This window comes from Giraffa tippelskirchi, chromosome 7 (genome assembly GCF_054371585.1).
Source record: "Giraffa tippelskirchi isolate mGirTip1 chromosome 7, T2T-mGirTip1v1.2.pri, whole genome shotgun sequence".
NCBI lineage: Eukaryota > Metazoa > Chordata > Mammalia > Artiodactyla > Giraffidae > Giraffa > Giraffa tippelskirchi.
Genome location: NC_137281.1, coordinates 152,184,650 through 152,201,845, shown reverse-complemented (window position 1 = coordinate 152,201,845; position 17,196 = coordinate 152,184,650). Strand labels below are relative to the sequence as shown.

The 17,196-nt window shown below is 39.3% G+C and overlaps 2 protein-coding genes across 11 annotated transcripts in view; one reads left to right on the top strand and one right to left on the bottom strand.

Annotated features, from left to right (window-relative positions):
• TSHR (thyroid stimulating hormone receptor) overlaps nt 1-17,196 on the bottom strand; it is a 154,007-nt gene that overhangs the window by 22,056 nt on the left and 114,755 nt on the right. Inside the window, exons 8-9 of one of the 2 annotated variants that reach the window (XM_081510624.1) lie at nt 13,851-13,928; nt 13,636-13,705 (exon numbers count right to left, since the gene is read on the bottom strand). In XM_081510624.1, the coding sequence (XP_081366750.1) occupies nt 13,636-13,705; nt 13,851-13,928 (148 nt within the window). Of the gene's footprint in view, nt 1-13,635; nt 13,706-13,850; nt 13,929-17,196 lie in introns of those variants that run through there. The other variant, XM_081510623.1, reaches the window with a different exon arrangement.
• Nucleotides 1-17,196, top strand: part of GTF2A1 (general transcription factor IIA subunit 1) — a 122,008-nt gene that overhangs the window by 94,523 nt on the left and 10,289 nt on the right. The window lies entirely within an intron of this gene.

The following is a 17,196-nucleotide window of genomic DNA, read 5'->3' as shown; positions in this document are numbered from 1 at the left end:
AGTTTTAGGTTATAACCATAGGTCTGTATGTGCATTTTTGTGAAGCACTTACGTTTATTGTGGACAAGGTTCATTATTTTGCAACATCTAGGGTTTTTAGATGTCCTGAGGTAACAATGTATGATAAAAAGTAGAAGTAGTGAATTAACCAATCTGTAAATATCTTTGTTATAATTGATTTAAAAAAGACAGCATCTTGGACCTGGAATTATTAAATCGTCTCTGAGAGATGTGTGTCAACACTTGTTCATTTAGGTTGGCAGCTGAGGGGCAGAAGGAAGCAGAGAGGGAGGGCTGTATGTGGATGTGTTCATATTTATATTCTGATGATAACCAGTGATGTATGTGCATCTCCTGGCTGTACTACAGGAATGCATAGTTAAATCATTAATTCAGCAGAAACATACCTCCTTTCTAATACTTCATAGTTTAGATTGGATAATGAATCCTCTTAGAAGCATTATACTTTGTGTACTCTGTTGCTTTATGTCTCATTTTTAATTGAACATTAAGGGAATGTAGTATGTTAATCATAGTTATGCCAATATGTTTATCTAGAGGCCTGTTGCCATTTTTTGTCTTCGAAATTTTTGTCGCCAAGTAAGGCAAGATTGCATTCTTTCCTTCCAGATTGAGTCAGTGTAATGTATTCCTGGTTATAAAAATACTCATCGCTTTGGGACTTTGAAATGGTATATTCATGATGTGTGAAACAGCATGATACGTAGCTGTATGATCTTAATTACATAAAAATGGATGTTTAGTTGTGAAAATACACAAATGAGACCTAGAAGGCCATGTCAAATGGTAAACTGCTTGTGATTATGAATGACTTTGTTTTTTGCTTCTTGTGTTTTTTGGTTTCCTATTATGTACATGTTAACTGTTAAGGAATAAATGTTATCTTAAAAACCTTAAGAAAAAAAAAGAAGGTTGAGGATAGATTTTTTAGGAGGAGGAGAAATAGTGGTCCAAAAGCACAGTGTGGAAGGAGGGCATCTGTTCAACTTCATTTTTTTTTTTTGGCTGCATTTGGTCTTAGGTGAGGTGCGTGGGGTCTTTGCCGCGTCGTGCGGGGTCTTTCCCGGCCAGCGCGCTGGCTTCATGCAGGCTTCTCTTTAGTTGTGGTGTGCGGGCTTGATTGCCCCGTGGCATGTGGGAATCTTAGTTCCATGACCAGGGATCGAACCTGCGTCCCTTGCATTGGAAGGCAGATTCTTAACCACTGGACGACCAGGGAAGTCCCAACTTCATTTTATATAAACTGTTTATGTTTGTATAACATGAGTCAATAATTAGCATATTTTAAAATTAGATATTCTGCTCTGAGATCCTTCCAAGCTGCCATTGCCCACAAGTAAATGCCTTTCATTTTTTCATGTGGATTGACTTGCAACAAGAATTTCAAATTGTTCACATGTACTACTTTGCTGCCATCCTTGCTCATTTTCAGAAAATGAAGATTTTCTCATTTTCAATTCAGAAAAAGAAAAGAAGCATCCTTACTGGAACTTTAATGCCAAGACAAACAACCCAGTAACAGAAATGTACAACGATTCTTGCCCCATCTGTTGCTTTGGCTCGAGATTATTATCTATCTATTATCTATCTATTATTATCTATCAAATATTTAAGAATTTTCTGCATGTGTCTTTCCATGGGGAAAGACAGACAAAAATCCCTCCTCCCACTGCATTTATCTACTAGTGGAGGGAGAAAGAGAATAAACAAGTCAGCAAGCTTCTAAAATGTCTAGAAGTTTGAGTGGTGCTAAGTATCACGGAGAAAAAGAAAGCAGGGAACTGGGATGAAGGGTGATGGGCAGCTTCAAATTTAAACGGAGAATTCAGGGAAGACCTCAGTGAGAAGCTTACATTTAAGGAAAAACTTGAAGGACGTGGAGGAACGAGCCCCACGGATCTCCAGGGGAGGAGCCTCCTGGGTAGAGACAACAGCAAGTGCACAACCCCCAAGGTGAGAACACGCCTGGGGGCGCCGGTTCCGTGTGGCTGGAGTGAAGTGTGAGGGAAGACACGGGAGATGGGGTCACAGACGATGAATCATAGGTGGGGGGCGAACAGCAGTAGGTCTTTGAAGGCCTTTGGGAGGGCATTTTTTTTTTGAGTCAGATATTCAAGAACTGGAGGGTTTTAGGTAGAAATTGAAGAAAAGGATGAAGTGAAGTTCGGAAATCACAACAGGCACAAGAATAATCTTATGTGAAAAGAGCTGACCTGATATTCTAGGAATTGGTGATGCTTCTCTGTTAGGGCAGGGTTTGCATCCTAACATCACCGCTTATGGCCAGGTGACCTTGGGGACTCACCTGATATCTCTGCACCTGAGTTTGTTGTTAAATAGGGATAACAACATCTACTATTGAATAGTTAAAAAGACTCAGGGTAATAGACTGTCTGTAAAGAACCTAGCACACAGCTGAAGCTCAAAACTGGCCCCTATTATTAAGAAAATGTGTGTCTAAAGATTTAGATCATCATAAATCACCAGTCTTTTCTTAAAGTCTGTATACAAACAAAACTGCTTTGTAACTCAGATATTTTCTTCTCCCTCTTGAGGTTGCATAATTGCACTTCATTTAAGACCCTGGCTTCCATGACCTAGGAAATCTCGTGGAGTTAATTGTCTCAGTGTTATAGATCCTGCGATGAAAAAACTACCTCCATATTGTAATACTTTGGCCACCTGATACTAAGAGCTGACTCATTAGAAAAGGCCCTGATGCTGGGAAAGATTGAGGGCAGGAGGAGAAGGGGACAACAGAGGACAAGATGGTTGGATGGCATCACCGACTCAACGGACATGAGTATGAGCAAGCTCCGGGAGTTGGTGATGGACAGGGAGGCCTGGCCTGCTGCAGTCCATGGGGTCACAAAGAGTCAGACATGGCTGAGTGACTGAACAACAGCAACAACAACATTGTAATTCAGTAAGGTTAGAGCTCCTCCACAAAGAAACACAAGGAAATGATGGGAACTTATTGCCAGTAGTCAAATTCTGAAGCACAAACATACCCTCCCCAGCAAAGTCCTCTCCCCTGTGCTCCATCACCCCAACACACGTATAAAATGAGCATCACTATCAGCCTCCACACTACCTGGGAGAAATGAGAAGTCCACTTTCTTTCAGAGTGTTTATTTCTGTTAGACTCAGAAGCAGAACATAATTAACAAAATGGATTTCGGAGACTTGGCAGAGATAGTGTGTCAGAATGAAAACCCTTAACTACCTTATTTCCTTCCACCTGTTTTCCAAGAGTAAAAACCTCCAGATGAGTCAAAGATGTAGTAAGTGTGCTGTGAGCTCAGTTGCTCAGTCGTCCAATTCTTTGTGACCCCGTGGACTGTAGCCCGCAAGGCTCCTCTGTCCATGGGATTCTCCAGGCAAGAGTCCCGGAGTGGGGTGCCACTGATTTTAGTACTCATCCCTGTTTACTTGGGAAGAACTGAGTGCCTCATTGTATACACCATAAACTGCTTCTTTATTTATATTTGTTGGTTTTTTATTTAAAAATAAATAACCCAGGTTGATTATATAATTATATAATATATAATAATTATATAATAATCCCAGGTTGATTAACCTCTCCTATCAGTTGACCTGTTGTCAGCATTTTTTAGTTAATTATAAGATCATGAGTAAAACTTGCTACAAAACAGAGTACACATCATTTTTACTTCATCTGTGTGGCCCTATGCAATCTCATTTCTTTTCTTTCATCATACAATTGAGACTTGATATGGGTAAAATCACCAGAAATTATGAAAGGAGTAGTTTGGAGAGGTCAGAATCCTTTGGGACTGCTAATATAAAATAAGATAATTTGTTTTAAGATATTTAGCACTGAGACTAGTAGGCACTCACTAAAAAGTAGATTTATTTAAATGTAAAGTTGCAAAAAAATGTTCTCCTACTTGATTTTCATTCTGAAGATTCATCACTGTTGAAGGCTCTTGGCTAAAGAGCACTGATTAGTTAATAAAACTGTTTAGAATTTATATGGTTTAGAAATATTTTTCTCATTTTTTCCCTATAACTTCAAGCGTTATTTACCTAGAATTGAGACTCAGCAAAAATTCTTTTATATTCTACCAGTTTTGACCAAAGTGAAAAGCCCTTAAACAATTAAGCAAAACTGAGTTGCAAGAAACAGTTAATGCATTTGTGAATTATTCTTTTTAAGCGATGCAATCATCCTAGTTTACTTTTTGGCTTGGCATAGATACAAGACTGAATCCCCTAATGTAAAATGAATGATCATTTGAGGACACTGCACTCAACCATGGCTTCCATTGCTCTGAAGAACTTTATTTAAAGTAAACATCTTTTTTTTTTTTAATTTATATTTTTTTATTGAAGGATAATTGCTTTACAGAATTTTGTTGTTTTCTGTCAAACCTCAACTTGATAAAGTGAACATCTTTTGAGGATAATAGTAGCTGGGCTTTTAGTCAATTGAAGAAACTCAAAGATTTGTACCACTTTGAGGATCTTTGCAGTAATTCCATCATCCTTCTACCAGAGTCATCTCCCTAGTAGGGAAGTGCTCTGAAAATTTCTCAATACTTGTAAAAAGTAACCTTATCATTACTGATTTCTGTGACTGAAGTCTTAATCCCCTCTTTTCATATCAATGGCTATGATAGTAAGAGATTCTACTAATCAATAAATATGGATTTGAAGGGAATCAAGGATCCTGTTCAATGGGGTTCTCAAGGCAAGAATCCTAGGGTGGGTTGCCTCCTCCAGTGAACCACATTTTGTCAGACCTCTCCACTATGACTGGTCCATCTAGGATGGTCCTGTACAGCATGGCTCATAGTTTCATTGAGTCATGCAAGCCCCTTCACCATGACAAGGATGTGACCCATGAAGGGGACTTAACCCTAAAGGAAATCAACCCTAAAGGAAATCAACCCTGAATATTCATTGGAAGGACTAATGCTGAAGCTCTAGTACATCGGCCACGTGATGTGAAGAGCTGACACCCTGATGCTTGGAAAGATTGAAGGCAGGAGGAGAAGGGGACAACAGGATGAGATGGTTCGACAGCATCACCGACTTAATGGACATGAGTTAGAGCAAGCTCCAGATGATGAAGGAGCCTGGCGTGCTGCAGTGCATGGGGTCACAAAGAATTGGACACGACTTAGCAATGGAACAACAACAACAAAATATCCTGAGTTGCTGACATAACTCCCTTGGTCCAAAGATTCCTAGGGCTGAAGCAGACCATCCTTTTGTTTTTAGCAAGAAGCCAGCACGCATACGATTCTAGAAAGGTAATTGTCTACTCTTCTCTTCAGATTCTCCTGTGACCTTCCCCGCAGCTCTCATAGACTGCACAAAATGGCTGCAGGCCCTCCCCTTTGCTGGGTCCCTGGAGACGAGGATGTGTGACTGAGGGTGGCTTCCACTGCTTCCCCAGCAACCCGGTTCCCTTGCCATGAGTCTGGCTGGGTGCCCAAGCCAGGCATGGCAAGAAGTCTGTTTGTCTTTGCAACTCATTTCCCAGCCCAGAGCAGAGCAGCCTAGCAGACAAACCTCTGGTTTTCCATGCCTAGGCGGGTCCCTTCCTCTCCGAGAAAGCTGCTCCAGAGCTCCGCTGGCAGGCACAGAAAGGAAGACAAGGAACGTGAGGCTGATTAGGTCTTTGGGCTCGATTTCCCTCCCTAAGTGGGGCAAGTGCCTGCCAAATAGCCGGGAGGTAGAGGGGAGAGATCCCAGGGTTGCTGGGACTGAGCTCCCCGGGGCTAATATGGTTGGGGCCAAGGAAACAAGGCATGGGGTGAGTTGAAGAGGACCACAGAACTGAGCTGGATTATGGAAACTATGCCTGCTGTTTCCACGGTAATCCTTCAGTGGGTCACCCTTACCTGCTGAATGAGGTCACATTCCCACAACGTGATTTCAGCACAGCACACTTTTCAGACACTGTCCTTTGGCCCAAAGTATGTTATTTGGTTGTCGTTGCTCTTAGAATATATCCTGTTTTCCTCAGGCTTACCTTTGTTCTTCATCTTATCATTTCTGTCTCTGTCTGTTGCCATTTTAGCTCTCATCTGAAGCCCATCTCTAATACCACCTCCTTTAAAAAGGCCTTTGCTGGTCATCCTAACCAGGAATGGGGTCTTGATTCTCCAAATACTTCTTATGATCCTTTTTACATTAAACGCACAGTTACTTATTCACATTTCTCCTGAATTTGATTGTAACCTCGTTCAGGGCAGAGAATGTGTCTTATTATAATGTCCATGGAGTTCAGTAGGTGCTCATTAAAATGCCTGCAGAATAAGTGAGTAAATGAACACCTTATTTTAGATTAGCTATCTCTCCTTAAAAAGAAAAGAGAAACAGAAAGAATAAACTAGGAATGACAGAGGACTGGTAGTTTGGACTAAAACTAATTTCATTTTCGTCAAAACTCTTCCCCAGGACCACAACTCAATGATAAACTGAACGGCAAACCACTCACTTTTAAAAATGGATAAAATATTTGAACAGGCCCGTAACAAAAGGAAATAAGCAAATGGCCAACAAGGACCTGAAAATGTGCTCAACATCATCAGGGAAACACAAAATAAAACCACCATGAGACGTTACTTTACACCCACGAGCATGGCTATAATGTAAAAGATTGATGATACAGTCAACTGGCAAGTGAGAGGCTCATGCTTCACTGGTGGGACTAGGAAACGAGACAGTCATTTGGAAAACAGTTTGACAGTATTTCCTGTAAAAGTTAAATATACACTTATCCTGTGACCTGACAGTTTCACTTCCAGTGTTTTACACCAGAAAAATAAAAAATGTGTGATTGTCTATGGAAGATGGAGCAAGAGAGAACTTTCTGGGAGATGAAAATGTTCTAAGTCTTGACTGAGACAGGGTAATATAGTTTTGCCAAGACTCATCAAACTGTACACTTTGAAAATTTGCATGTTATATTGTATGTGAATTATATCTCAATAAAAAAATAATTTTGCCCAGGATCAACCTAAAATCATGTATTCTACCTGCCTGTGGACTTCAGGCATGCTAGAAAGAACCCCGCCACAATTTTTCAGCCATCTAGTACTATGACCTTGTGAAGAGCATTACGAGTCAAAAGAAATACATGAAAAGTTTATTTTTCTCTAAACCCAGATGGCACTGCCATGACTCTTAGACTTTCAAATGATTAATCTGATCAGCTAATAGCAACAATAGTTTATTTTTAAAGTTTGTTTTTGTTGATACCTGTAATGCAAGCTCAAGGATATGATCACAGAGATTCTGTCTTCTTAGGAGTTACTTATAATAGTAAGTGGGACAGTTATAATACAGTCATTATCAACAGTAAGTTAAATGCTTATTAAAGTGAGTTACATAATCTAGTCCTTGGAGGACTCCGGTATTATGGAAGGCATTACATTTCAGTGTGTTCTTTCCTTTGGGACTTTAAACATCAAGAGCTTCTCTTTCAAAATAAAAAGAAAGCAAGATAATAAAAAATAGAAAATATAAAAATGGAAAATGAGATCAGATATTGATTAAAAAATCAATGAGTAAAAATTGTTATGAAACTAAATTTAAAAGGCTTTTAAAAAATTAGTGAAGATTGGAGATAAGATCTCACTTCAGTTGTTGCACCTGTTTTAAGTTAGATTCTTTTTAAAGCAATGACCTTGAAAAAGGTGGTAAATTAACTGGGCAAATTTTATCATTTTTGTTAACAGAGATGACTGTATTCATTCACAAATACCTTTGTGAGGTATACATATATTCCAATTCTCTTCTCTTTAGATAGAGTTTAAGATTTTCCAAGTTGGGCTTTTATACCAAATCACAGCCAAAACATGGCCATTTGATACTCAGTTATAATTTATCAAATACTTATTGGGTATTTGCTGTCTTTTTTGAAGTGGGGGGATTACAAAAACTATGAGACACAGTTTCCTCTAGGATCTTCAAGTCTAGTTATGGCAGAAAGTCACTGGGGAAACAAAGTAATGAAGATTTTGAAAAAAATTTAAGACAAGAGTTAAAATATGTTACAAGACCATGCATGGTTAGTTAAGAGATGCCTTTTCAGACAGATGCTTGGAATTTGAGGAATGAGGCTGAACTCTCATTCATTTCTTACATTCCTCCTATGGGCCTCTCAAGTGCTACAATCTCCATTGTCCTCTCTTCCTATGCTTTTGTTGCCTTCTTTTAAAATTTAACCTAAATTTGTATTAAAATAATGCATGGACCTATTTTTATAAAGCGAACTACATTGGAAACTTACCACACACAGCAGACCATTGGGCAGCTCTTGCCTGCCTTCTGCTTTCTGATGTCCCAGAAGCAACCACTTTCAGTTTTCAGTATTCTTTCCATAATTGAAAATATTTCTTGATTTATTAGGTTTTGATTCAGCCACTGACTACCTACTATAGAAGATGAGGATTTAGCTCTCTTCCCTCACCCACACATACATCCTCCTGACAACAGCCTCTACTCTCCTGAAATACTTTTAGGACATATTTGGTTATGGCTATTGCAAGTCTATATTTAGTATTATGCCTATTACAAGTCTGCACATTGTGATTTCATTTTATTTCTTGTGTAACTTTTTTCTTCACAAGATGTCTGTTCCTCCTTTGTGAAAATTTTGCATATCTTGGTTTGAAGGACCTCTTGCTGAGTCTTGTCACATGCTCTAAAGTTTTTTAAAATATCTCTCAGCCCAGTTTTTCATAAAGTCGACGCTGTCAGATAATCTATTAGTCCCTTTTTATTTGTAGGCCTTTCTCTTGGAGCCCACCTTCACTGGTGATATAGACAACCTGGTCTCAAAATTCCTAAGACTTCCCTTTTGGTTGTCCGGGAATTCCATTTGCCTCTTCCCTGTGTGGACCACTGAATTCCTCATTTTTCTCTTTATTGGTCTGTGCTCGCAGAAAAGGGGATTGGGGAATCAAGTTGTTGAGACTGTGCACATCTGAAAATGTCTTGATTTTACCTTCATCTTCGACAGATAGTTTGGAAATTACTACTTTTTCTCAAAATTTGAAGGCTATACTCTGTAGTTTTCTGACTTTCAATGTTATTGCTAAGACTGGATGGCGTTCTGATTCTTCAGCCTTCAGAGGTAACAGGATTTTTCTCTCTACAAGCTTCTAGTATATTCTCTCATCACAGCATTTTCTAGGTAAGCCTAGAAAATGGCTAAAAGTCTGTCAATTTTATCTTTTCAAGAACCAGCTCTTCGTTTTTTTGATCTTTTCTCTTTTTTAAGTCTCTATTTCATTTATTTCTGCTCTGATCTTTATGATTTCCTTCCTTCTACTAATTTTGGGTTTTGTTTACTCCTCTTTTTATAGTTCTTCTAGGTATCAGGTTAGATTATTTATTTGAGATTTTTCTTATTTCCTAAGGTAGGCCTCTATCACTATAAACTTCCCTCTTAAAAAATGCTTTTGATGGGTCCCATAGATTTTGGAACACTGTGTTTCTATTTTCATTTGTCTCAAGGTATCTTTTGATTTCCTCTTTGATTTCTTCAATGGTTCATTGCTTGGTTAGTAGCATATTGCTAGCATCCATGTGTTTGTGTTTTTTCCAGTTTTTTCTTGTAGTTGATTTCTAGTTTCAAACCATGTGGATGGAAAAGATGCTTGATATGATTTCAATCTTAAATGTATTGAGACTTCTTTTTTGGCTTATGCTGTGATCTATTCTGGAGAACATTCCATGTGCATTTGGAAAGAATGTGTGTTCTGCTATGTTGGGATGAAAGATATATGCCTATTAGTTCACTCTTCATAAGCTATAACAGGCTTCTTGCTGCTCTTCACACAAGCCAGGTATGTTTTCACCTGGGGGTCTTTGCAGTCTAGAATGATTTTCCCTCATATAGTCACATGAATCACTCCATTATGACCTTCTGATCTTTTCCCAGTTGTCGCTTTTTAAAATATTAATTTATTTTTAATTGAAGGATGATTGCTTTATAGTATTGTGTTGGTTTCTACCAAACATCAACATGAATCAGCCACAGGTTTACCCCTGTCCTCTCCTTCTTGAATATCTCTCCCACCTCCCTGCCCGTCCCACCCCTCTAGGTTGTTACTGAACCCCGGTTCGAGCTCCCTGAGTCACACAGCCAAATTCCCACTGGCTGTCTATTTTACATATGGTCATGTATGTTTCCATGTTACTCTCCATACATCCCACACTCTTCCTCCCCCCACCAGCCATGTCCATAAGTCTGTTCTCAATGTCTGTGTCTCCATTACTCCTCTGCAGATAGGTTCATCAGTGCTATCTTTCTAGATTCCATATACATGTGTTAGCATACAATATTTGTTTTTCTCTTTCTGCCAACTGTCACTTTCTTGAAGAGGCTTTTCCTGACAGTACTTCAAAGTGGTGACCTCCTGGCTTGAAAGCTGGTAATGAAGCATTCCTAGGCTTAGAAAGTGCTCAGTAAATGTTTACTGTACATTTGCATAGGTTGGTTAAGAAAAGTTTCATCCAACTGGTTGGAATGGGTAGGAATGAGAGGAAGAAGAGGGGAAATTCCAGAAAGGTGAGCCAACTAAATGAGTTACAGCCTGAAACCTGAAGTTTAGAAATTATTCATATTCTCATAATATTTGAGAGCAAATGGTTTAAATAAAGGAGAAATACCCAGGGCTAAACCTTCATTAAAGTACTGGGGCAGTGAGCTCTAGTGAGAGAAATTGGGAGGGACTTATCAGAGAGGTTAGGAAAGGGAAGAGTAGTGATGTGTCAAGAGTCAGGAAGGAGTGAAGGTAAATATATGAAGTGATTTAGATTTATTTTCTTACTTAAGTTTCACTACTTTTAGCTACCCTGTTTTGACATGTAAGAAAATTGAGACTTGGATCTCACCAGTAGTGATGGAGCCAGGAATCAACTCCAGATCTGGCTCCTAATCTAGTTATGTTTTATACCTGGCATGCTTATGTAACTTATATGCAGAGTACATCATGTGAAATGCTGCTCTGGATGAAGCACAAGCTGGAATCAAGATTTCCAGGAGAAATATCAATAACCTCAGATATGCAGATGACACCACCTTTATGGCAGAAAGTGAAGAGGAACTAAAGAGCCTCTTGATGAAAGTGAAAGAGGAGAGTGAAAAACTTGGCTTAAAACTCAACATCCAGAAAACTAAGATCATGGCATCCAGTCCCATCACTTCCTGGCAAATAGATGGGGAAACAATGGAAACAGTGACTGACTTTATTTTTTTGGGCTCCAAAATCACTGCAGATGGTGACTGCAGCCATGAAATTAAAAGATGCTTACTCCTTGGAAGAAAATCTATGATGAACCTAGACAGCATATTAAAAAGCAGAGACATTATTTTGCTGACAAAGATTCGTCTAGTCAAAGCTATGGTTTTTCCAGTGGTCATGTACGGATATGAGAGTTGGACCATAAAGAAAGCTGAACACCGAAGAATTAATGCTTTTGAACTGTGGTGTTAGAGAAGACTTTTGAGAGTCTCTTGGACTGCAAGAGATCCAACTAGTCCATCCTAAAGGAAATCAGTCTTGAATGTTCATTAGAAGGACTGATGCTGAAGCTGAAACTCCAATATTTTGGCCACCTGATACGAAGAACCGACTCATTGGAAAAGACCTAGATGCTGGGAAATGCTGAAGGCAGGAGGAGAAGAGGAGTGGCAGAGGATGAGATAATTAGACAGCATGAGTCTGAGCGACTCCCAGAGTTAGTAAACGACAGGGGAGCCGGGTATGCTACAGTCCATGGAGTCATAAAGAGCGGACTTGACTTAGCAACTGAACAACAGCAACAACAAGTTACCACTTTCAAAGAAGCAGAAATAGACACTCTCCCATACAGGCAACATACTAAATTATCTTTAAAGTGTGACTGCTATTTAAATGCTGTAGCATTTATGGAAGCATGATTCAAATATTTATTGCGGTGGTTTAGTCACTAAGTCATGGCTGAGTCTAGCAACCCCATGGATCATAGCCCACCAGGCCTACGGTCCATGGGATTTTCCAGACAAGAATACTGAAGTGGGTTGCCATTTCCTTCTCCAGGGGATCTTCCTGACCCAGGGATCAAACCCTGGTCTCTCACACTGCAGGTGGATTTTTTAGCATCTGAGCCACCAGGGAAGCCCAACCATACACTTAAAAGGATAGGATAAAGACAAGTAATACTTTTTAAAAATATTTCACCAAAAATGTCATTAAATATATTTTACTAATTTTGAAAATTGTTGTTTAACCCTTTCTGATACAGCAATTCAGGGTCTGCTTCTGGGTCAGTTTATTTTGGTTTTGGTTTATATCGTTGTCAGTTGAAAAAGTTACCTCACAAAGATAGATGGTTCCAAATGGAATAGGACAGGCTTGGCTGTACTTACTAAATTAAGATTCTCATCTCTCAATCCTATTCAGTAATCAAATATGTTTTTATTGAAATTCATATTCTCAGATGTCAGTAAATAGTTTCTACAAACTAAATCTAAAGATGTTTCATTTTCATATATTATACATGTGGATTTTACCCATTGCAACTCAATTCAAAAGGTTTTAAAACATGTTAATATTTGATTTCTGATTTTTAAAAAGATTTTTATAAGTGATATTCACTATTTTCATCAGGAAAATTATATAACATGTAAATGTTTCCAAATACCTGTTTCTAAGGACTCTTTCCAAAGCACACATTTCTTTAGAAAAGCAACAAGTTTCCTAATTCACTGGTGAAATATCACCTTTTATCTCAAAGGAGTAGTTAAAGATATCTTTAAAAAATATCTTCCAGGCTAAAAGAAAAGTGGAAAAAGTCAATACAGTTTTTTTCACGTGTCTTTTTGTAAGAAGAAAAATGCATAATACTTTTAAGTACTTTGCCGTGAGTTATGGCACAAGAGATTTTTCAGGGTCACTCTGCCCTCTTATGTGGAGGCTGTGTGTTAAGAAAGCAAGGCCATAAACCCCTTTAACTGGGGTGCATTCAGTCTTAAAGTGAAGTGAAATTGTTAAAAGTGAAAGAGTGAGGGTATAAGTCTTCGAGACTGTGGACCACCCGCTGTTGCCTTGGGCTGCACCCATTCCCTACTTGATGGAACCTCTTATTTATAGATGGACACTTCTTGCCTCTGATGGATTGTCCTGTGCTTCTCCTGAGTGGCTGTGTTCCACTTTGGCAAGGATGGAACGAGCGCTCAAGAATGAAATTCCAAACTAAGGCAAAACCAAGGGGATGAAGAAGGTGGCCCTGATAAAGAGGCTTGCGGGAGACCGAAATCAACAGGACTTGATCATGATTAGATACGGAGGTATCAATATAAATCAGAGCAAATGCACACATACAATTTTTTCCATGCTGCTTTACAAAAATGTGCACATCTCATCTTTTCTAGTGATTGTAACTTTTCCCAGATATGAATCAAGCTATTTATATTCTTCCTTCTTACTGCCACGCACTGTGCAATGCACAGTCATTTCTCGGCAAAGACTAAATGCCTTCTGCCTATTTGTAGACCTCATGTCTGCAAACATCAGCTGCTCAAAAATGTCTTTTTTTTCCACAAGAGGATCTTCATGAATGTCCACACCAAGGTGGCATCAGGCATCAGGATGGCACAGTGGAGTGTGGGATCCTCTGAGTCTCAAAAAACAAAGACTTTCTTCTGAACAATAGCCTGTACGGCTGGGCAGAGAAGCACTAGCAGAAACCTTTATCCAAGACAACATTCTCTCCCCATAAACATCATCAGCTAATGGTCTTAAAGGCCCCCTCCCTGCCGGGCACCAAAAGGCAAATATTCTCCCATATGTCTTACTCACAGCAAGGTTGGTCCACTATAAACTCCTGCAAATGCATCTTGGTCAATAACTGTCAGGTATTTATTCTTGTTCAGGTAACTAGAAAGAGAGACACACAGAGAATGGATTAGGCGAGGTTAAGCAAATAAATATAAATACCAAAATAAAATGTGAGTGTGGTCTCCTTAGCTACTAACTGTTTTTAGGAATTTAGACCATGGGGTCACTAAGAGCAACTGAGCGTGCACACACACACACACACGCACACACACACACACGGATTTAGAAAACATCTTACCTTCTTCTGTCTTAAGCACTCAAAATATTCTAGGTTTCAATTGTGCAAGGTTTAGATGCATTCATTATGGCTGAAGTCTTTGAAAGTGAACATGCTTATGATCTAGTTTATATATTTAAAGATTTTATATAAGTTGCCCAATTCCCTATTTACCTGGCCAATGGTGACTGTGTTTTGTAATCTTCTTCAATACCAACTAAATTAATTTTTGTTTCTCAATACTGGTGCATATTCCCATTTACTTGTGATGCCCGGGCTTATATCAGGTATTCAGTGAAGGTGGTGAAGGTGGTGAGTGGTGATAGGGACTGGCAGAGATTCAGATATTTTATTTGGGGAAAGTCTGCCAGATTTTGCAAGTAAAAATGAAGGATACTAAGATTAACAATGGATAATGTTTTAGTATAAATTGTGTGTATGTGTGTGTGTCAGTTGCTCAGTATAAATAATTTCCACATAATTTTTGAAACATTCTTATACTGAAAGTTTATTTGTTGTTCATCTGAAGTTCACATTTAATTGGGTGGTCTGCATTTTCTCTGGAAATTCTGAGTGGAGACAGGTTATACTGCTAAGATCGCTTCCATAGAAGGGGTTTGATGGACACTTTGATCTTTCCATTTTGAAAACACGTTGGCATTTGAGAGGAAAATATTTTTGAAGCAATTTGTCATAAAGTGATTCTGAAAAACAAAATTACTTCTAAATGGATAAAAGCTTTCAAGTATTTTGAAACTGGCTTTTTTCTCCTAGCTGTTTTAGAAAACAAAGTTATTTAAAAAGAAACCAAGTATTATATATATAAATATATATTTTTATTTCTTTTTAGATAAATATATCTTTATAGATATATGTATCTTCTTTCTATATATATCTTTATTTCTTTTTAGATTATATATATATATGTGCATATATAATCTCCTTATTATAAATGATCTCAATTTATACATGTTTAGAATAATTCACCATATAGACAAGTCATTTTAGAGTCAGTGAGTAGTCACCTGTTGGTGTAGCATGAATACAGTGGAGACTCTTTGGAGATCAGTTTAGATACAGATAATGCTTCCATTTCTCTGCTTATGGTGCTTGCTCTTCATGATGCAAAATTCTCAAGGATGATGGTTAATAGGAATAGTATGACACTGGTATATATAAAATGGATAACCAACAAGGACCTACTGTATAGCACAGGGAACGCTGCTCAATTGGTATTTGGAAGCCTGGATGGGAAGGGGTTTGGGGGAGAATGGATACATGTATATGCATGACTGAGTCCCTTTCTGTCCACCTGCACCTATCACAACATTGTTAATCGACTATACTCCAACAAAAACAGTTAAAAAAAAAGAATAGTGTGATGACTAGATAAACTACAACGACCTACTGTGTAATACAGGGAACTATACTTGGTACAGTTATCATGGAATAACCTATAATGGAAAAGAATCTGAGAAACTATGTCTATATATATCTCTGACTGAATCACAGTGCTGTATACCTGAAACCAACCCAACATTACAAATCAACTATACTTCAGTTAAGAAAAAGGAACAGTATGCCAGGAACACTTTGAATCAGAAGGATGCTTTCTCCAGAGCCCTCACAGAGGCACTCGCCCTCGGTGAACTGGCTGTTCCTGTCTTTCTCTGAATCTCTCAGGGAGACTGAGGACAGGGAGGGTGGCTGTGTTTGCGGCTGAGCTGGGGGAGGCAGCCTCTGTCGCTGGTCAGCAGGCAGAAGCAGGAGCAGTGCTTCCGTGAGCTTCAGGCCCCCGGCCCCTCCTGGCCCACCGTCTGCTTCCCTCCAGTCCTTTGTCCAGGATGGAACCTGGAAGAAGAGGGGGCAGCCTCAGAGCCACAGAAGGGTCTTCACTGGGGCAGCTGGATGAAGAGTTTTACCAACCACCAACAAAGTCTCCCTCTCCTGGATGAGAGATGAGGAGTTAACCAAATGACAAATACTGCGACTGCATACAGTGTTGTCGTTGTTCAATCACTCAGTCATGTCCGACTCTTTGCAACCTTGTGGACTGCAGCACAACAGGCTTCCCTGTCCTTCACCATCTCCCAGAGTTGCTCAAACTCGTGTCCACTGAGTCAGTGATGCCATCCAACCATCTCATCCTTTGCTGTCCCCTACTCCTCCCGCCTTCGATATTTCCCAGCATCAGGGTCTTTTCCAATGAGTCAGTTCTTTGCATCAGGTGGCCAAAGGATTGGAGTTTCAGCTTCAGCATCAGTCCTTCCAATGAACATTCCTGATTTCCTTTAGGATGGACTGGTTGGATCTCCTTGCAGTCTAAAGGACTCTGAAGAGCCTTTTTCAACACTACAGTTCAAAAGCATCAATTCTTTGGTGCTCAACTTTCTTTATGGTCCAACTCTCACATCCATACATGACTACTGGAAAAAACCACAGCTTTGACTAGATGGACTAGTGATGTCTGCTTTTTAATACATTTTGTGATCTTTTACCTCGTTTCTCAAATCGAGGTTCAGAACGAAGTTGATCTCAAGTAGCCACCACCTGTTTTCCTCATTGTACTCGTTATTTCCTTCACGGCATTAGCACAGTCTGTGATTATCTTGCTTCTTTGTTTACTTTTTCATTGCTTGTCTCCCCAGTCAGAATGTAAGCTCTCTATCTTACTCATTGCTACATCACCAATGCCAAGTTGCATGCCTCTGGAACTATCTCCTGAATGAAGGTGTAAAGGATTGAATCAAAAAAGCAATGCACTTTTCCTTCAAAATAATGAGGTGGGCCATGCTAAACTTTCACTGTAAGGAAAAAGTAATAGAGAATCAATCATCATATGGTGTGTTGGCCAACTGACTCCTCAGATGGCAGTCACAAGCAGCTTGTTTACAAATGCCACAGGGTATGGTCCAGACGTGGCCTCTTCAGGCAATGGCTGGATATCAAGCTTCCAGGGTACTGTTAAGTCTAAAAATGGAGGGAGGGGGTCAATTATCCTCATGTATATACAAAGACCCAAGGAAGAGGTTACAGCAGCCAGTCTATGCCTTGTGGATGAATGGCTGTCATGTAAGTCTTACTCAAAGA